The sequence below is a fragment of the Lottia gigantea genome, assembly GCF_000327385.1.
Source record: "Lottia gigantea unplaced genomic scaffold LOTGIsca_157, whole genome shotgun sequence".
Classification (NCBI taxonomy): domain Eukaryota; kingdom Metazoa; phylum Mollusca; class Gastropoda; family Lottiidae; genus Lottia; species Lottia gigantea.
The window spans coordinates 407,919-430,573 of record NW_008707910.1 but is presented as its reverse complement, the minus strand read 5'-3'; the positions used below and the strand labels follow the sequence as shown (position 1 = coordinate 430,573).

Genomic DNA, 22,655 nt, shown 5'->3' with positions numbered 1-22,655 from the left:
TTTCTGCACCTTGTGGGCTAATGGAGACGGGTAACGCCATGCAGGGTACCATGAGGGAAATTTTGCCAGGACAGCGGCATTAGCCTGCTCTTTTTCGATTTTCAACTGTCGAGGGATCTTTAACGTGCACACCCTGTAGCACACGGGGCCTCGGTTTATTGTCCCATCCGAACGACTAGACGTTTTTTTCCATGTCAGCCCCTCTTACCTGCATCACTGACAGGGGTTGAAAAATCCAAAGGTATTATCTCGACCGATGTCGGGACTGAACCCTGGACCTTCAGATTAGCGAGAAAGCGTCTAACTCACTGAGCCACCGCGTAAGCCTATTTTAAAGACATTCATAGAAGACCATTAGAATCCGGAATGTCCAGATAATTTAAACATATATTTTCGGCCAAATAATGCATTGGATGAAGCTTGTCAGTGTTATTCGGGGAATAGCCAAGTCGCAAACATATTCTACTATTAGCCTACCACGCGATTGGCTATGTAAAATAGGGCCTATAAGTGTAGGCCTATACATGCCACTGTAAGATCTAGGCCTACTTACCTCAGATAACGCATTGGATTAGGCATCTCGGTTCCTTGGATGAATTGCGAAATATGCAAACCTATTCTACTGTGGATGTAAAAGCCTGTACGAAGTACGAACGGCCTCCTTAGGCTTATAATATAAAGGAAGTGTAATACCACTATAAGATCTAGGCCTACTTACATTAAGAGATGATCATCAATATAGCAGAATTAAACTCATTAATCCACTCTATATGTTCAACTAGCAACTAATGTCGTTCTTCCTTTTCATTAACAGTTAAATGTCTAAAGATCGATTTGAAGGTCAAACTTGATGACTTTGTGAAAATGATGAATATTTTTCGTGTCATTCAACAATTTCTTTGATTGATGATTGTTAGATCTATATCATGAAGTCATCGGTTACCATAGTACTTAGATTTTACTGAATAAGAAATCCTGCTGCTAAGAAAGCTCATTACAACGGCAGGGTTATGATATTTGACCTTGAAAACACATGGTGTTTTGGCGGGAAATAACTTCATCATAAACGCAGACGGCAATGACAGAAAGAAATCGATCATATTTGAACTCTTCGTTGGTTTGCCGGCCAAATTATTGTATATAGGCCTAACTCGGGCTTCCCATTAGCCTAGATATTATGCCCTGCTGTTCATTCCCCAGATCATAAGCCTGTGTCGCAAGCCATTTATGGTGTGACGAGTTACACTCTGCTTGTCAAAAATTTTAAGCTTAACTTACACTCAATTGAACACAGATAGCATTTAACATGCTTATCACAAACCCAATTAGAGATTGTTAATAAGTTTTGTTTAAAACTTTGTCTTTAGGCTATTCGAATCGATTGCGTCTCTTAGCTTTAATTATAAAGAATGATTTGATTTTATGAAAATATAATTTCAACAGGAGAACTTGCAAAATTTCAATTGAGAGCATGATTGTGAAAAAGTTACTTGACTAGAAATATAGGTTAGTCTTGTAACATGGGACGAACAGGGTAAGATAAGCTATACTAATTAAATATTAGACTCTAATTAGTTGAGTGTAATTATCAGTAATCTGATATACAAAATATCTTCTCAAATAGGCGTGCACTAATTAATAACGATTAGCTTGAATCATTAGACATCTTGGAACCTAAAACGTCTAAAACTCACTGTCTCCAATCGACAAATTTAAGCTTTATACTAATATGCACAAAAAATAAAACGAGTCGACTTGTAATAAAGGAAAAAATAAATCACATGTAGGCCAGGATAACCATACCGATATAATTATAATCATGCATAATCCAGTTCATGGCCGATTTTACTTTTTCAACGATACGACGATTATCCACATCTAGCCGTAGCTTTCATAATCCCATTATATCAATAATCATTATTATGCACATTCAAAGTCAAGATTATGCTCGGGAAAGATTTATAAACCTCTGTAGTAAATAAATCATTATTAGCTCCAAAAAAAAAAAAAAAAAAAAAATTAAAAAGCCAGCGATACACACGAACCGTCAGTTTTTTAGGCGATAGCCTCGGGTAGATTTATCAAAGATTTTGTTCGTGTTTGGTATGCATGTGGTCGTGACAAATATGATCAACATGTTTGCTTTTCAATTTATCGCCACGAAAGATATTGCCCCAGGGAAAGGGCACAATGAAATCTACCTGTACTGATGTCTCGAGTGTGCGCCAGGCTGAATGCGTTGGTAAAGGACTGAGGAACAACTACAGAGTTATATAACTCTATCAGGGCAGCCAATCTTTATGCAATTCCCCTCCGAAGGTAGAAAAGGAAAATTGCTTGGTTATGCGTCTAGACGTATGGTAGACAGGTTTTTTTCGACTGAATAGTTTAACCAAATATCAAACATTACATTGTTAAATACATTATTGTCAGAAAACATAATCGCGTAGAAATATGCTCAAGGAAAGCCATTTATTGGAATAGCCTATCCACTAGTCTAAGAAGAGATATCCGATGATTTCCAAAAGAAAAGAAAAGGTAGTTCAAGGGAGGAAACTCTAGTAAATGGACTAAATACAACAAATAAATATATACCTATGCTTCCTAAATCACACGTATTTGTAATCTAGCATTAAAGCAGTGGCGCAAGACGCATGATAAATACTCCAAATATAGATGACCAGTCCTAAATAAATAGAAGAACTCTCGACTTGATTCCAAAAGAGATTTGCTCTGAGCCCCGAATCTTAACCAATTATCTAATGGCATTCATAAAATATCAAGCCTGATAAAGGTTGAAATAATGAAATAAAAACTACTATTATTATCTTTGTACATATGAGAAAATATTTATTACAGAAACAAAGATGATAGATGTACATAATAAAACATTTAAAACAGTAAGTCAGGGGGTTTATATTTGTACATTTCACAAGTCTCATTGAGATCTGACGAGATTTCCTATCTCTTATAGTCCATAACTCCTGGGCCATACAAAAAGTCCCTAGTTTATACCATAGGTTATTGCTTGTAAAATAAAACCTTATGTACAAGAGGTATCTATAGTCCATTTTGTAGTAAATATTAAAAAATTTCAGTTAGGTTTTTATATGAATAGGTCACAAAACTAAAGGGGCCATAGCGACTCCTTTCATAATTTGGTATGGTGTAAAAACACCTTTAGAAAAATCCTAATGGGTTCTTCAAAAACCTTCAGAATTTTTTGAATTTTTAATTGAATTTTTGGGCATTTATAAAAAACAATTGGATATAGGATTCTTAGATAGAAACAGGTATATATATAAAAAAAGATCACAACTTGGTTATAACTCTTATCTGGCCAACTTCCATCAATAAAAGCTATCATTATTAGGCAAGTTTTTGACTTGTCAATTTAGCAAACAAGTCACATTGGTCATAGTGTAGCCCAGAAATAAGTTAAATCAAATAATATAACGTACATTATAATGCATATATAATAAAAAGCATAATTTTGTGACATACTAATATACACAACAAAATTAGGAATAAAATGATCAAAGCTTTAACATAATCTAAAGTACAGTAATATTTGTGCAAGCCTTCTTCAGATTAATGAATGTACATAGGAGCAGTCCAAGCTGGAGCAATTTTAATATAGCTACTTCAATTAGGGTCAAATGACAGCCCTCTTCTACGTTTGTTGATTTACCTTTTGACCTAACCTGGTAAAAACAGTGTCACTATGTGCCAGCGCTTTAGAGGGTAGAAATTTTATTGGTTAAAGCAGAGACCAACATTGAAAAGGACAGTTGTTAGACCCTAACTAAAGTGGCTAAGACTGTTTTGAGAATAAATCGCCAGGTCCGTAACTTTTTTGTCAAATTCGGCATGAGGCATTTGCCTTGATGTAGTAAACGCCCTGAAATCCACTTTATTTTTGAATGGAATAAATAATAATGGAAACTATATAAGCATTTTTTTTCACATTGTGCTCATAGAAAATGAATCCAAATATCTTATCAAGTATTCCATCTTCAATTGGGTCAAAAGAATTTCAAAATTGTTTTGATTGATTCATTCAGGCATGAAACTAGCTTTTGATACATTCATAACTAATACTCAAGCATTATTCACAGCATTGTAATAATATTCATTTCTGTGGCTACATTCTTATTTAACCATAATTACAGACAACTCTTACAGGGATTGTAAAAGGATTTATAGATTTTTGTATTGGGAACACTGATAGCATCAATTTGCACAATTCAAATTTTCAATCAAATGTCTGTGGTTCTTGCAATTCCACTTAAACTATGTGTTTTATGACGTCACTATTGCAAAGGTCCTTAAATAACAATAGCAGCTTGATGATATCAGTGTTCACAATACATAAATTTTCAAAACCTCTTTACAATCCCTTTAAAGTCATAAATAATTATAATCAAAATAATAGTAATATATGTTATTATTGCCACTTAATAGAGCTTAAATTCAGCTATCTGTACTATTTTTAAGCAGGAATTAACCCTGATTTCTGGTTTGTCTATAAATATCTAAATATCCAGAATATGTAAGTTCTTACATATTGCAGTTATTACTAAAATTATCTGCATGGGAGAATCTTAATAAAAACCTTTTTCTTAAATTGTAGACAAACAAAAAACAGCATTTTCATTCTGAAAAGTGATAGTTATGGCTTTATTTGACCTCAGCTATCAACTGGGAAAGTAACATTAATACAACTATTATTCTGTCTTGAAGCCACATTTGCATGAAATAAACTTTTAGACAGGTAACCTTTTCTTTATGGTTGTATTATGTATTGTGAGACAGGTTTCAAGTTCAAAACAATATAGACACAAATTTGATTTATACTTTATCACAATTCAAAATAGTTCACATTATTTTTGCTAAGGGTTACAGACAACAAAAACGTTTTCTGCTTTTAGTCAATTTTTAAAGGAACACTACCTCTTAGAGTGGACATTAAATTTAAATTAGGTCACCAAGTGTATATATTCATCAGGTGCCATGACTAAAGAATATAATCTCTATATAAGATGATATATCCATTTAACTAAAAATGATTGAGAAGAGCTTCTAAGCATGTTTCAAAACTACTAAGTTTAATGAATTATAACAGAATATTATGGATTTATTGGATTATATAGGGATTCTGTTATATAGTTATGACACCAACAACAGTACCAAGTTCAAAATTTCAATTTTTTGGTTATCCTAAAAGGTAGTATAACTTACAACATCACTCTATTCATAATAATATATTCTTGATTTATCAAGATGCACAAGGTTTTTGGATCTAACCCTTGATCTTACAGGCAGATATTCTAATAACACATGAATAAACCCAATATCACTAAATCTTAAATAAACTTAATTTGAAAAATTGAATTATTTAGATTAAGCATTACAATTCACAATATATTTTTGGAGCAGAGGTTTGGTGAGAATTAGGTTTGATGTGTTACAAATTTTTATAGACAATTTGCAGGTGGTTGGCACAATTAGCAAAACGACTCTAAATGAGCTTAATTTCCCATATAATCAAAGAAAAATTTACTTCTAGTTTCCAAAAACCAATTTTACTACATCATACCACATAAGATAGTTAAAGAGATTGTAAAAAGGTACATTTTTTATGTGTATCGGGAACAATCATAGCATCAATTTCCACCATTCCAATTTTCAATCAGATGTCTGTGATTCTTGCAATTCCACTAAAACTAAGTGATTGATGATGTCACTAATCACAAAATATACTTTATCACATAAGGACTTCCCGATTAGTGACGTCATAAAATTCTTAGTTTTAGTGAAATTGCAAATTGGAAAATTCGAATGGTGCAAATTGATGTATCATTGGCCCTGATACACATACAAAATTAAGAAAACCTTTTTACAATCCCTTTGATGTAACGTGGAATATCAGAAAAATCAATTCTTGGACATTAACCCCTGAAGTTCTGCTAATAGACTTTTAGACTTGACAAAATTCAAGACTGTTTAAGTACAGATATCATCATACCAGTAACTTGAAACATATATATTGCGTATCAAATGAATATGAGCTTAGAAGATTTCAATTCAGAAGACATACCAGTATCTAGATTCTAATGCTTTTAATCAAGTCAAAGATAATTATACACATCAGAGGATGTTATCAAGAGAAAAGCAAGCCTAATGTATGTGGGGATTACAGCTTATTAAGCCCTGTAATACCAAACTTTGAAAGCATCAATTTTCTTCCGCTCCAAATTCATGAATTTGTTATTAGAAGTATATTTGTTGAAAGGTACATTTGTTGATTCTCTTCCCTTTTTTTGCCAAATTATTTTTTGTAAATTATCAAAAACCTTTAATTTTACGACTGATTATAATTCTATTGTGTTCTCATTTTGTTTATCAATTGGCTAGATTAATCTTCTTTTTCTATAAATCATTATAATCAAAATCATTGCATGATAATCACTGTTAAATCATCGCATAAGCTTACTTTTCAAGGCAATAACAGTTTAACAGTGTTTTTTTAAATCCCTAGTCCATCCCAAGAAATCACCATCTACTAAAATTAACCCCATATGATTACTAGTAATTCCACAGAAACATTCTCAGTAACATTCTCAGATGTGTATATATCTTTGATTGCCTTAAATACACATGATTTTTATCAATAGGTTGATATGATAATTATTGTTTCTAATAGTTACTAGTATTCAATAATCTGATAGTATATGGTTGATATACCAGTAGATGTTATCACGTTGAATGTAAAGCTTTATTATCAAATCCATCCCCTGAAAAATATTCAGTATATCCTATTATTCAATAATACATGGTGGTATCATGGAACTTTTTCAAACAATAAAGATGAAGTACCAAAAAGAAAAGGTGCCAGTTTTTAAGAGGCATCACAGAGATAAAAGGCACCTGACTTTTTTTTAAAGAGGCATTATGCTTTTTTTTAGTTTGAAATATTTTTTTTTGCTCAAATGTTAGAAAAATATACATCAAAATCTAGAGAAAGCCCAAACTATTGAAAACACTATAATTCAGGCCAATTTTCCTAATGAAAATCTTGCAAACCTTCCCTTTAACATTTAAAATTTTTAATGTAATGTAATGTTATGAATGCGGATTCTATAAATATTAAAAGCGACAAAAATAACCAATATTAGTAATAAAGAAAATATTATAGGCATGAGCAATAAACTGAGGTGAAATTAATTGTGCTAAGTATTTTTTAAAAACACCAAATTTTATTATGTATTTATAATGAGACCAGTTTTGAGAAGGCTTTTTATGTTCATTAATGTAATCAAGGATTAAAACAAATTTAGTTAATATTTCCAAAGGGTTTTAAAGTTTCCAAAAGGTTTCCAAAACTGTGAACAACTATTTGCCATCACTTCTCAAAATCTCTGCCAATGAATTTTAATATTTGCTTAATCTTGCCGAAAGACACTAGAAACTTTTCAATGAAAGAGTTAGAAAGTTTGTAAATTGTAGGTTTGATATTATAAACATAACAAAACCTAACAAAGACAAGGTGAAGAAAAATAGAATGAATTAAAAAAAAGACTCACTAGAAAGAGAAAGAGGCAGTGCAGGTGTTAATTCATCCCTTCACATACCTGATTCATTGCCTTCTTCCATCCATCTCTGTCTATCACCTAATAGATTATCAGAATCTATATCCACATTACGTGTAGGGAAGTTTACACCATCTCCAATACTGTTAGAATAAAAAATAATAACATATCAATAATAATAATAACAAATTTCAAATTAGACAGCTTATTTTTTCTGAATCTGACAGCAATACACTTTTGGGTCATTAAAAATGAAGAGCTAGAGGAGTCAACAAATGATGCACAGCATGTGCACACGTTGACATGTATGAAGTTTTTGACACACAAATTTTGTTTTCAGTTCCTGTCGTGTGTTAACCAAACATAAACGCAACTGTGATATTAATACGATCAATCTGAATAAGGTTACAATTTTGTTCCTCTTTTTATTGATATTTTTCATCTCCACTGTAATCTAACAAGTTTTCTACTGCAGTCCTGTTCTACTGATATTATCTATCACCCAACAAAGTCTGTCACATAGAATCAGTTTCTTGATGATGATTGTAGGATAGCTAGACCCAAATTGGTCTAAGTTGTAGAACAATGGTGATATAACATAATATGTATCTTGATAGGTGCGGTGAGGGCTAAGCTTAGAAGAATTACAGGTTGATGATAGCTGATTTTTGATTGGGTGCAAAATTGACTGAAGTGAACAGTGCACAAGCAATTTTATATCAAATGGAGAAAAGATTGTATTCCTGCCCCTTTCCAGTGCCAGAAAAACCTCAGAACAAGTAAAGTAAAAAAACAATGTCATTTTTCATGATAGAAGTGAAATTCAGAAATTTCAAGTAATTTCCAAAGCAATGATGGTAAATATTCAGACATATAACCATTAAAAGTTGAAAAAGTCCAACTCAGGACTAAGATATGAATGCACATATGTCTCTATGGACATTGGACACAGACCAACACCAGAGAAAAAAAAATACCCTAGCAACCAAAAGATCCTATGGTTGTATATGTTTACTATGTTAATTAAAAGTAAATACGTAAGAAATATACAATATGGTATAGCTGACCTTGGGGTACTGGTACTGCCCATTGTCTGATAACCAACCATAGGTGGATTCCGCGTTATAAATGACACCCCATCACCTAGACTGGAAGGGGGCAGAAATTGATTTTTTATTATTCTGTGCAGATATTTTGAACTTTCTAATGATTATCTTTCAACATGAAGGACTACCCTTGAAATTATAAATAAACTGTTCTAATCCTATATCTTAATCTGCAAGGGGAACAGTTCATTAAAAGGAATAGGGGAATTGCAAAACTATACTCAACCTTTGCCTTTAAAGGGATAATAAAGAGGTTTTCTAAATTTTGCATCAATTTGCACCATTCTGTGGTTACTGTAATTCCACTAAAACCAAGTGTTTGATGACTTCACTTATCACAAAATATGCTTTATCACATATGGCCCTTTGTGATCAGTGACATCATCAAACACTTGGTTTTAGTGGAATTGCAGGAACTACAGACGTCTGATTAAACATAACTATGGTGCAACAGTGACCTTGTTATACATAAGATCTATAGAAAACCTCTTTACTATCCCTTTAACATAATTCCTTTCATATACTATATGGTAATATTTTTTTTTCAAAATGGGCAAAAGTGTGCATTCAATAATACAATGATTTTCAAATCTGCTAAAAAGCTGCTATGAAGACTGATATTCCACAATAAAATTGTCAAAAATAAAAAAGCAAACCAGATATTCCCTCTTTTTTAATTCCTTTTTAATTTAAGCAGACACAGACCAGATAAAGCAAATCAAGCAGAAGTGAAAAGGGAGATGCAAGGGAGGAAACTCTATTTAGAAAATAGTAAGGTACAAAACATAGCAGGCAACTGTACTAGTCAAAATTTCATTCATAAACTTAATAATAGAGCTCCATTTCCAAATAGGTACCAAATACAAATATCTCCGATAAAATATTAGTATAACAGTGGAAGCGAATGAAATTTAAGTTTATTAAAATTCTAATTCTAATATTCACTGCTATGGCACCATCTTCTTTTCTGTCCTGGTTTATTTCCCTCTCATGTCAGTTAAAAAATTTGACACTCTCTTCGACATTATTTTTTACGGGCCCATCTGATGTCATAATTTATTATAAAACGTAACAGAGAGCTGAAATGGAGCTCTATCACACGATCAAACAATTATTTAAATGTTTATTGAAAGAAATTATAAACCTAGCCCAGACAACTCACCTTGAAAATACTGGTATAAACCACTTTACTGGATCTTCACCAAAAACTTCCTTAAAATTACCTTTTGTTCCTAGACTAAAACCATCTTTATCAGCTCCAGATTGGAATATTGGTGCTCTAAATGCCTCTATTAAAATGAAAGGAAAAAACGTTTTGAAGTACATCATTGTAAAACTACTGATGATGATTGAAATTATCAAAAATATTCAAAATATGAAGTTCAAATGTTTCCCAATCTTGAGAACTCTATGGATAGAGAGGTCACCTCTATTCATAATACAGTATTTTGGACACCATCTTCTTTTTTAAGGGACAGTGCTCCATTTTGGGGGGTTGATTTGAGTCTTTAATATATGTAAAAAGTCTTCAGAAGTACTAAAGAAATGTACGAAAATCACATAATTCCTTCAAAAATATCTCAAACTAGGATTTTCTTTTCCTATTTCTATATATGTCTTTTCTATAATATATGACAGTGTCTTAAGAAAAAGGCACTTAAGAAAACCTCGCATATGGTTTGTTTTGTAAACATTCGTGTTGTTTCTAAAGCAAATGACTGTGTTTTGGAAATTCATGATGCATGATTTTGAAACTGATGAGTTTTTAACTCACCTAAAGTTGATCTGTTTTGTAATGTTAGAAATATATGATAACCAAATAAAGATATAAGACTTATACCAAACATTATAGCCACAAAAAATAGAAATAATATATGAAATCTTCCCATTCCATCTTTACTGCCTTCCTGAAAGAGAGAACAGACAGCATTGAATTCGAGTTTGATACCTTTGACCTATGATCTATCATTAGTCAACAATTAATTCTTTTTATTAAAAATATTGATTAATTTAATATTAATTATAATAACTCTAACACAGTGTATGGTTGTATTGTTTCCCAGCAATATACAATGTCCTACATACAATTTCTGACTTTCATCATTATGATACTTTTAAAAAATAACATGTTTTTTAAAATTTATTTCTTTTGAGATCTGATTGGAATATTTAATTAGTGATTTACGTTTAAACAGTGAGTTGGTAGATGTCTATAAAGACTGCCACCTGACAAGTGTTCATTATAAAAATCTGTACAAGCAAGACAATCCTTTCAATCAAAAATCGGGAAGAAAGGTAGTATAGTAGTGGACTCCTCAAAAGAGATGTACCATCAGGTGTTTCAAAAAGAGTAAGCTGTTTTTGCTTCATGCTTGACACCCGCCATTACTACAATGGTCAAAAGCATGAGATACAACTAGATCAATTCATACCTGACCTTACAAATAAGCCAAAATGATAGAAGCAGGTTTATCGTATTTATCAAGGAGGTTTCTTAATACAAGGAAGTGTTCATCAATCTGGTTTGCTATTGATGAATAAAGATGTAGGAGCCAAATATTTCTACATGGGCTAAATTCTGCATCAAAACACTCCCACATTCATTGATAAGGGAGTACCAAAATACAGAGGGGTTGTGTTACCTCTGGGATTTATTTATGATAATGAACATAATTATTACTTACTGTCCAAAATAAAATGAAATATTGTAAAGATGTAGCTGCTATATACATACAATATAATAAACCATAGCCTAAAAACTGTACAAAAAACTTGTAATTTGTAAAACCAACACAATTATTCACCCTGAAATACAGAAAAGAGAAGATTTATCTACTTAAAACTCCAGGATTTCTATCTACTGATGAATCACAAAATTTGTCTTCAAACTTTTTTTGGAATCTAGAAAATATTATATTCTTTGTTTGGCTTTGAGTTGATGAAAATGCCAACTGCAAATGTTAATATGTGTATAATATATGACTTTAGAGAGGGGATTCATTCTGAAAAGATGGTCACATTCACCTAAAATTTATTGTATGAAATCCATGCTATAATAATAACACTTACCATGGACAATGGTGATCCATTTTTTGAACACATCTGTAAAATAAAACATGATGCAAAAAAATTATTAAAAGTAGATAACAGAATACTATTACAGTATCTGACATTGTTTTTGACTGCTTAAAATACAATTAATAAATAATAACCAAATTTGGTCCATTGTTTGGATGTAGTATGACAGAGTTTGATATGGTATGTATCAGACGAAACTTACGCTGAACAAACTGAGCAGTGGTGACATCTATCTGGTTTAATACAATGACATTTTTCACAATATCTTGGAGCTATAAAAATGAACACATTCAATACAATAATTGTAAATAAAGGGCAATGGATATCAAATATTTCTAGATCTAATAGGTTTTGGTGGAAATATCAAATAAAAATTGAAAGCTGTAATTGTTTTTGTGTCTAAATTATAATCCGACCTACAAGAAATAAATTGGCAACTTTGCTAAACCTGTTAAACTAAACGGTATAAAAAACTTAATATAAAACATATCCCCAAGAGAGTATTGTTGCCAATAGAAAATCCTATGGGATTTGACTTCCTAGATTTCTTCTCCTCATTGGGTTAAACAATACAAGTAATGCAATACTGTGTGAAATGAGGGAAATTGTGCTGAGAATGCTGCATAATCCTGCGTTTTGTTATTCATATACTTCAAATGATAATTATACATAATCTTTATTGTGCACAGCCTAAATCACAACCTGCATTCAGTCAACCCTCTTCTTCTCTGATTTACTGTAGCCAAGAAAAAAACTGGGATGGTTTGATAGAAAGTGTCTTAATATTAAATGCTTACCACCAGATAGTGTTCTGTTTAATACAGGTAATGTTTTAGCATAATTAGTTAACAATTCACGTTGTCTGGTTTCACTAGTTTCTCGTTCTAGTTGATCAGCCTCTTCTGGACTTAAATAAAACTGAAAATGGACAAAAAATCTTTAGTTTTAGCAACACTGAAAGATGGATTTCCTTATTTTTTAGTGTCAAATTCAGCGATGAATGAAGTATCATGTATAACACCTCTACTTTCTATTCATATAAGTATTAGCATTAAGCAAGGATGACAGAAAATAATTTAGCAACAAGAAATTTGTGTTTCCATCCATATAACAGCTAATTGCTTTTATCCTTTAAACATTGAGATTTATTTATTGAAGTAATTGTTAACATATAAATATGTTCATTTATTCCATCTCCAATTACTAAATGTCACTCAAGGTCCTTGAGCCAAGGATATAAACAGAAAATTACAGCTTTCTTAAATTGAAAAATTCACTGAAACTCGATCAAATTTCACGCCCAGACAATCAAGGGCAATAACTCCAAAACCATTCTAACTGATAAATATAAAATTTTAAGTTTACTGCTACTGTTTTATATTCAATAATTTCACCCAAGAGGAATTAAATCAATATATTTTGCAAGGAATTTACTTACTGATTTTGGTACTCTACCAAATGGTGTAAAAACTGTCTGCCAATATGACCATATAAACATTATCAATATTGGATGATATAATATTAAATAAATTACTGAAAAATATAAAATGTTGGAATACAACTTAACAATTGATCTATTACTTCTCAGGGACAAATTTAACAACATCACTCAGCACATTCGCGTGCTTCTCTCTTATTGTAATGTAATGATTACAATATCAATTTTCAGAAAGTTTTCACACTAGTCTGGCCGTCGTGACCCAGAGGTTGGGAACTCAGGTATTTAATGAATACATGAATATAAATAAACTTCACAGTTGTAAATTTGGCAATATTATAAAATCGGTGATTGTAACGTTTGACCTTTTCATGAAATAATAGACAATTACTCTGTCTAGAGCAACAGGTTTCTGTAAACCATTTATAGGTTATATAGAATCAAATGATATTTTAAACCACTTGTATGTGTTTCAGGGATATTTATAGTTTCTATTCTGATCTTTTTTAAAAGGGACAGTAATATAAAATGTGAATTAAACAGTCATTACCTTTTTCAGGAATACTATCTACAGCAACTAAAATAAAATAATAAATACCATTATCAAACAAACTCTAGTACATCTATGTGGCTTTGAAAATATCAACAAGTGGTTGCCTAGCAAGATATGCCCACTTTCCTAATACATTTTCAGTACTGGTATATCAAGAGCGGCCACCAATCTGTGTCAAATCATACCAAAAATCTAATTTGTGCACGATATAATAGTTGATTTAATCAAACACACAATATTTAATAAAATTCTGAAATAAACTATCGCATTAACAAGCTAAAAAATTTTGATGCCTTTTTACTAAGTCAAGGACAAAAACTCAGAACCCATTCATCGAAAGATCATCAAATTCGAACTTGTCCAAGATCTCATTAATATTAATGATCACAACAAATTTCATTAAAATCAGATAAAAACTGTTGTCTCACAAGCATTCGTCGGTCGACTCCGGAACATTGGTGACAACAGCAAGTTATCTCGGGGACAACATCGAGGTAACTTGGTGACAATAAATTATTGAAGAATAATGATCTTAACAACGTTGTTTTGCTTTACTTATGTTATAAAATAGAGTTGGGTTCTTTAAATAACAATCAAAGTGCTGACTCAGGATATTAGCAGACGACAGTGTTCACACAACATTATGTAGGCATGAAAATGAGATCAGCGCTATTAAAATCTGACCAATCAGAGAAGAAGTTGAGGGAGAACAGAAATGAAGGACATTGTAAACACAACACATATTGTTCTGCCTCCAACTGTTTGTAGAAGATATACGAACACATTTTTTCTCTGCTACCGGTACTAAATATTCCAAAGAAAGGTTTTCTTTTTCTGTCAGCTTCAATTCATTACTAAAAAATCTAACTCAATTCTGTATTGTCAATATTAATCAAAACATTAATGATATGCTGCTTTCGATTCGCTTGCGAAAGCGTCTACAACTAGTGATTTGATTGGCTGAGATATACAAAAAAGTTATCAGTGCTAATTTTGATTAGACAATATTTAGTTATGAATATGTAATTTCCCTCACTTATATTACCTGCCTCGAGGAAGTATGATAAATACAGGTGTGGTTTGGAAATGATGTTTTATAGTATGAGCTTCCTCTTTCAAAGTTTAAAAGACCTGTAGTGCGATGGTGTCACTGTGACAGTGTGACTGTGAGTAAGCAAATTTTCAGATCGTGTTGTCTACTGTCAGGTTACAGTGTCACTGTCAGGTGATAAAACTAAGTCCTACCCTTCAACAACAGAACTATCAATTCTATTCTATCAGTTTTTAGTTCGTTTTCAGGTAAAGGTTATTTAAAGAAATTTGAAAAATGTTATTATAAGGAACGTTATTGTTATACTTACAAATACACATTTGTACAACATAGGCATAATAAGACCACACAACAATCGCCGAGATAAAAATGACAGGTGACCATTTCACTGCTGAACAGCAAGTGTTCACACACGAGGGTGCCATGACTATTCACAAGTTATAAATGTCGGAATGATTGCCTAATAAAACTACATGAATGAAATAAATATATATCTAAAACCAACGAAATAAAGCTAGATTTCTCGGTCATAACAAAATTACAAAACATTTGACCACCATTTTGTTTCTTAATCGATTAGAAAATGATACTACTTCCGCTGAATGATAGAGACTACCTGAAGTGGGCGGACCCTGGGCTGATCCTTTTAAAGGGGAACGTTTAAGTGGGTCACGTTGATTTCTAACCCTCAATTATGATTATAAATGTATGGATGACTTCAGTACTACCATTTCCATCTCCAGATAAGTAACTACCCTGGGATAGATAAATAGCATCAGATGTCCAAAAAGGGCAAGTAACCTATATTACAGATTCAATTAGGCACAGGTATATTACAAATGCAACATGTGGGTCATCAGGATCGTAAAAAATACAGTACCAGAAAATGCTTAAACTATAAGGAGAAGAGGAACCTTACCATAGCTAAAACTTGCTCTTGGTCTCCAATATATTCTCTTAGCAGTCATTCAACAGAAAGCATAAATTTGCACTGGTCCAAGAAAGCAAGCTGAAAGACATGTCTATATCCCCTTGACTAAATAAAACAAATGTGTAAGGGTACATTATTTTTTTTATTTACAGTACATCTTAAAACATAATGAACCTTTTCCCCCTTACAAGGTAACATATTAGCTGGGAACCATGATGGACAGAACGTTGTAATTGGGGGATTTCTAAAATATAAAACTGTCAAATTGTGAAAACCTCCATAATGTTGTGGTAGCCTTCATCAACAGAGTCATAGCATAGAGTAAATAAATAGTATTTTGTATTCTTCAGGGGCACTTTTCTCTCATCATCCTGAATAGTCGCACCAAAATGTATCACAAATCCAGAAAATTTAGCACATTGCACTTAAGTATAAACCAAAATATTGACAAAAAATGACAATAAGGAACTAATAAAATGAAAAGAATATTGCAACTAACTAAAATAATTATTTTTTTGACAATTTTTTTTCCAGATATATAAGGTAAAACCAATTTAAATAAGATTAAAAATACATTTTAATGTCTCTATTCCAATCCATCAAGTATAACTTAAATAAAATATACTTCAGTGTGCAAATCATAGTCAACCCAATTATATATGAAACAAACAGCACTTTGCTTTAAAAAACTGAAGTCATAAATTTTTTTTTTGTGTCTATGATTTGCATATCCTCACACCATTGCCCAATTATTATTTGAAAAAAGGTGTAAAAAAAAATAAATTTCATAGAAATTGAAACCGAAGAAAAAAATTAAAATATGATAAAGGACCACAACAAAATTAAAATTTTAGTTTGGATTTGGGCTAAAATGATTAAAACGCAAATATGCTAGTTTTTTTTTGAGACAATCTATCAGATTTGGCCCAAAATAACAGATTCTATTTTAGTTATCACAGAATGACCCAGTTCAATAATTGAACAATGGTTTCTTTTAAAATACATTATTACACTGAGGTCCCTTCAATTTTCATAACATCTGATCTTACAATTTCTTACTAAATAAAATTCACACCAATCTAAAAAAGACAATTTGATCAAACCCAAACACAAATGGGGTTTTATTTATCAAATCTAAGGAATTGCTGCCTTTAGAATTTCAAGTCTTTATCACAATTTCTGGCCATTGGAATAGCCTTTAAAATTATAACTCACAAATGCGACTGAAAGTCCAAACTAATGCAAAGCAGAAAAAAACACTAAGTAGTAATAGTTTTGGAGATCCAAAGCTGCACTTTTTCAAGAATCTTTACTAATGTTTGAAAATTTACATCGCAAGGGGGAAAATGTTAATAAAAAAAATCTAAAATTATCAACGATAGGTTGATACATTATAAGCACTAAATAGGTTGATTTGACCATTTTGTAAACTCTTAGAACCAGCGTTCAAATTTTGAAGTTTTCATGAAAACTGTCATGGTAAGCTAGCTAGGAAAATTTTTTCAAAATCCAAGATAACTCTTAAGATACCTTTTAACATAACAAGGAAAATTAAATATTTTAATGTAATTCATTATTTTCTAAAACATGGGTTTTTAAACACTTTTGATTGGCTTGATTTTTGTATGAAGTATCAAGAACAAAGGAATACTTTGGGGAGCTCTGGGAACGAATTAATAGGCACACTATAGTTTACAATTCAACACGGAACTAATATACACATAAAAGAATTAGAGAGGGACGTACAATATACCATGGCCCTCATTTTTATAGCGAATTTCATCTCTAAAAATAAGCATGCAGATTTTGTACAAAATAAAAATGTCTTTCTATTAAGATGGTAACTGATGAAGGACTTGGTGATGTTTTGATGATTAATTGCGAGAGATTAATATCATGACGTCGTTGATACTGCCGTGGGAATTAATTCCTCTGTTCCTGTCGAATTTGAAATGTTATTATTTTCATAACTACTAGTACCGTTTTGAACAAAAGATGTTCCAAGTCCATATAAATGACCACAATATTTCGCATCGTCGATATTATCTTCAAAAAACATCTGAAAGTAGAAAAATTACAGGATATAAGCCATGGTTACAATCGTCTGTTGAAATTCAAAAACAAAGAAAAGTAGGGTGTAAAACTCCCAATTTATTTCTCTTCTGTAACCATCTGAGCTACACCCTACCCTCAACAGAGATTTTTCTTATAAAATTTCTTACCTCTCTCATTTTAAAGAAAGCCATCCCTGTTAATAAGCTATCACTACCAGCTTGATGTTGTGGACCAACTCTATCAATCTGTAATAGAAGATAGTTCCAAACAGATTTAAAATTGTTTAGAAATCTATGCAAAATACAAAACAGCATAAATATTGTAATGCATTATGAAACAAATGACTGTTAACTATCAATTCCAGATTTATTAGGTTAATTACGAAAGTCATTAATTAGTTCATAACTTGACAGGTAGACCAAAAAAGCTTTGCAGGGAAATTACTCTATGGTTCAGTCATTGCCTAAGCTTAAAGGTAATCCACCTATATAACAAAAACTTGAACTAACCTCTAACTGATCTGCTACCTCTTGAAGACCTCCCTTCAGATTTTTACAACTTTTCATTAAGTATTTTACATCATAGATGTTTGGAAAGTATAGTTGTAATAATTCAAAAAATTCTGTTTCTTCTGTTGGTAAATTAGTTCCAGTTAATAACTTCAATAAATAACCAAAATCATAACCACTGTAAGAAAAACAAAAATATGTTTAAAACTAAAACAACATGAAAAAAAAGGGGGGGAGGGGACAGAGGGGGAAGCTCAAGCTTAAGCTTTAAACTGTCAAGGTCATCTGCTCATGTTTTGTCTGATCCGTATGATTCTACAACTATCAAGGTCATCTGCTCATGTTTGTCTGATCTATGATTTTACAACTGTCAAGGTCATCTGCTCATGTTTGTCTGATCTATGATTTTACAACTGTCAAGGTCATCTGCTCATGTTTGTCTGATCTGTATGATTTTACAACTGTCAAGGTCATCTACACATGTTTGTCTGATCTGTATGATTTTCCAACTGACTCTTTTTCATTGACTCTTTTCATGATTTCCAACAAATCTTTAACAAAGGATTGACTTGAGAAGCTCTAAATCTTACCTGTGAAACGAAATAAATTTAATATCCTCTGTTAAAACAATGCCTGAGGTCATCAACAATTCAGCAAATTCATTGACATCAATACCATCCTGATCATGTTTCTCAAACTGTATACCTGATGTTCTCAATAAATCTATTGATTCTTGTGCATACATATCCGCCCTGAAATTACAACAATACATCAATTGAAGAGAGGTATGGAATTATTAAAACAGAACCTGAAACATCTTGTTACTCTGTTTAACAACATGTTTCAGGTTCTGTTCTGTCAATAAACTCATAATAAATCGGGAAAAAAACGAAATCTCATTTTCACCAATCTGTTATTTTGTATCAGATTTTTTCTACATGTCAGTAAATATTGGCCTAAACATAACAACCAACTTTGCTAGTTTGAAACTGTTAAGGGCCTGAAAGTTACATTTTTCATTTTGATAAGTGATAGTCCCTAGCAGCTGAAATATTTCTATTCCCCTTTGAAACTTACGTTAAATTGAACTTCATGTTAAACTGCCATGTACATATACTTGGTGCCGAGTCTCCTTCATCACTCAGAAATGAAAAGCCTACTTGAATGAGTTTTAATAAATCTACATTACATCTTAATAACTGGTACTGAAACTCAGCTGTACTACGAAATTCTCCTATTGGTCTAGCCACCACTCCTGGAAACTCTGTATCCTGTAAAGCATCAAAAATAAGACTGACTGTCTCCTTCACTGTGTTGAAAAAAGGGAAATAAAATGTAGAAGCTTGGATTTCAAAAACAAATTTTTTTTTTGCAATAGATACAGATGAAGCAGAGAGCCATAATAATTATGTCTTTATTCATAAAGTTGATCTTTTACCTATACCAAAAATTGGTCTGCACTACCCTTTTCTATTTGAGCAGTTCTACCATGTGTATACATCTTCAAAACCATTTCCATGACACAAATTCAAATGCTCATGTCATAAGAACAATATGAACCCAGGTCTATTCAACCTACCATTGCTACAAACTTATACTTCTGCACCACATGCCTCATACTTCGAAATTCTTCCTCCAAATTATGTTTCCACACATCCCTAATCCCATATTCTGTCTGAGCTACTGAAGGCATTTTACTAGCATAACGAACACACCAATCAAGTATAAACCTGAAAAGGTAGTTAATTCATCAAAAAACAATTGTTGAAGAGAGAGAGGCCTTATTTAATTCAAGTAATTTTCAGGTTACTGACATATTATATCAACCTTATCTAATCTTAGGTAGAATTTGAAACCATCAGGGGGGGAATTTGTAAAGGGGGGTGGGTGGTACCGCTGTAAGCCCTTTAATTGCACTCTTCAATAGTTTCACATGGCTGCTGGCAGATATAAACTTTCAAATAAACCCTGAAAGTGTTCAGGTAAAAATTTGATTTTGATTAGCCTACAAGCTTAAAAATCAGAAAGCCTGCAGAACAGCTCCTCATCTTGTTTATCGGCATATCAGTTTGATTCAAATAGTGAAACTGAGGTGCCTCATTATAGAATGGACCATTCCTTGAAAGAAAGTTATCATGTAGGCAGACTCAAATATTTTCAAACAAGTAACTTAGCTTGTAAGTAGTCTAGTACAAAAATCACTTATAAAACTAGTAAAAGAAAATAGTAGAAAAACAGCAATGACAATGCAAGAGCTCATTTTGATATGCTGATACAGGAGTATTATATGTCCATGTAAATAAATAGAATAAAGTGGCTTTCTACTTTGCAAATTTATGAATTAAATGTACACAAAAAGGGATCTTTGGCTGATGAATGGCATAAAAATTGTGTGTGTTCTGGGCATGTGCTCTATTTTTTCGTTTTCTTTTTTTTGAGCGAATTCATTGCGAATATTTTTCACTTTCATTACCCTTATATTCTTCTTTATTCTGACTTCTTATAATATAATCTGGTTCTTTGGATAATTTAAGACTGCTCAAAACAAAAAATACTTCATACTAATGAGAGTACACAGCCAAACCGCCCCAAAATGTTGCCTTCTGATGCAAATTATGAATTTTCTTTTGCCTCTTGAAGTACAACTTCCTGTACAACGAACGCATGCGTATTCTTGTAAATAGAAATGTCTGGGTATACAAGTCTACAAATACAATCTGAACATATTGTTATGTCCATGCAAATAATATCTTTAATTTGGAAAATGAAATGAAATGAATGGAGTTTTAGAACCTACTAAATTCTAATTATCCATGATGGGCAACCGTTTAGATTATACCTTCATTTCAGCTGCATGATCTAAATGGTTAATGCAACCTCAAAATCTATTGATGATCAAATTATATGTAGCTACGGTGACGACGTTGTTGAAATACCAACCAGCGGAGGAATCAGCCTCCTGACTTGGAGGGAGCAGACTGACTTAATGATGGAACAACTGTCAAGGTTCAGATTCGAAAGGCAGTAACTTGGGCGTCTTAGAGAGTTCTTCCCCAAGAACATTTTTAAAGAATGTAATTTATTCGATGCATTCTGAAATATTTTGGGGCAAAAATGAAAAAAAATTGAAGTAGGGGTACAAGCAATTATATATTTCTGAGTCAGAACGTGTGGTGTCGTGTTTTTTTTCTATCTGTAGTTTTCTGCCATCCACGTTCTGGTGAAATTCTTAAAAATCTCATGTTCCAGGTCATATAATATTCAACCGATCAAAATTGGAGTGACAACTGGCGAGCTCCGATGGCAGCAAAAGCTAACGGCTTAGCCGCATATTTTCGGCGGCTCACAGGTCTAGCTGTGCAAAGGGACAATAATATTAACTAGTTTTCTGTTACATAAAACAAATCAAACAACGAAATAAGCATCATTTTATTGATTTTGCACGAAGACTGTTGTGAATATTCATTCCCTCCACTTGTGAGATTTTTCCTTCCATTTCAGTGGTACTTGATGTTCTTCTAGAATTGGTTGTCTTAAATACTGTATCCTCTGAAACAGTTTACAAATGAGCATACTTTTAATATGCCTGCTATATATACAGAGGAGCCGCCAGCCTCTCGAGACAGGGGTTACAAATAGGGGACAGACCGACTTAATGGGGGAACAACTGTCAAGGTTGAAATTCCAAAATGCGGCAGGTCAGCGTATGCGCGAGAGGGTTCTTCCCAAGTAAATTAATGAAAAATAGCTTCAACAAGAAACATAAACTACTATTTCTGAATGTAAATCTGTATATTTAGATGCCCATATGGCTTTGCATGACTATAATATAGCGCTATTAATGAAATATCGAGTGAACATGATTGCAAGAGGAATGTCATCAGATCATAGATGACAAGTGTAAACTTACCTCCAGAATAGTCATGGACCCTCTATTTACTAGACTGTATATGATGTGAACAGGTACGATAGTTGTCAAAAGGGCCACCATTGTTATGGCAAGTATACAGACCATTTGTGGATAAACATAGTTATCATATACCAATACTTTAAGCGTTATCAGTTGATAGATAAGAACAGCCTGGAACATTACCAAGAACATATAGTTATATATTGATAAATAAGAACAGTCTGGAATATTTCCAGGAACATATTGTTATATATTGATAGATGAGAGCAGTCTAGAATATTATCAAAAACATATTGTTATATATTGATAGATAAGAACAGTCTGATTTATTACCAGGAATACATTGTTATATATTGATAGATAAGAACAGTCTGGAATATTTCCAAGAACATATAGTTATATATTGATAGATAAGAACAGTCTGGAATATTA

General features: G+C 32.2%; 2 protein-coding genes across 2 annotated transcripts; both read right to left on the bottom strand.

Annotated features, from left to right (window-relative positions):
* Positions 1-7,626: 7,626 nt before the first annotated feature.
* On the bottom strand, positions 7,627-15,375 carry LOTGIDRAFT_226027 (hypothetical protein; the record flags this gene model as incomplete). The annotated part of the gene is made up of 10 exons (XM_009050868.1): positions 15,129-15,375; positions 13,765-13,791; positions 13,215-13,309; positions 12,574-12,694; positions 11,979-12,048; positions 11,768-11,800; positions 11,379-11,503; positions 10,473-10,592; positions 9,861-9,987; positions 7,627-7,735 (listed from the first exon to the last, which is right to left on the bottom strand). The coding sequence occupies exons 1-10, from the start codon at positions 15,241-15,243 to the stop codon at positions 7,627-7,629; spliced, it is 942 nt and encodes a 313-aa protein (XP_009049116.1). The 5' UTR covers positions 15,244-15,375.
* A 2,076-nt stretch (positions 15,376-17,451) lies between these two features.
* On the bottom strand, positions 17,452-20,956 carry LOTGIDRAFT_201019 (hypothetical protein). The gene is made up of 7 exons (XM_009050867.1): positions 20,787-20,956; positions 19,893-20,043; positions 19,391-19,584; positions 18,904-19,065; positions 18,314-18,491; positions 17,972-18,049; positions 17,452-17,808 (listed from the first exon to the last, which is right to left on the bottom strand). The coding sequence occupies exons 2-7, from the start codon at positions 20,004-20,006 to the stop codon at positions 17,644-17,646; spliced, it is 891 nt and encodes a 296-aa protein (XP_009049115.1). The 5' UTR covers positions 20,007-20,043; positions 20,787-20,956; the 3' UTR covers positions 17,452-17,643.
* Positions 20,957-22,655: the final 1,699 nt, after the last annotated feature.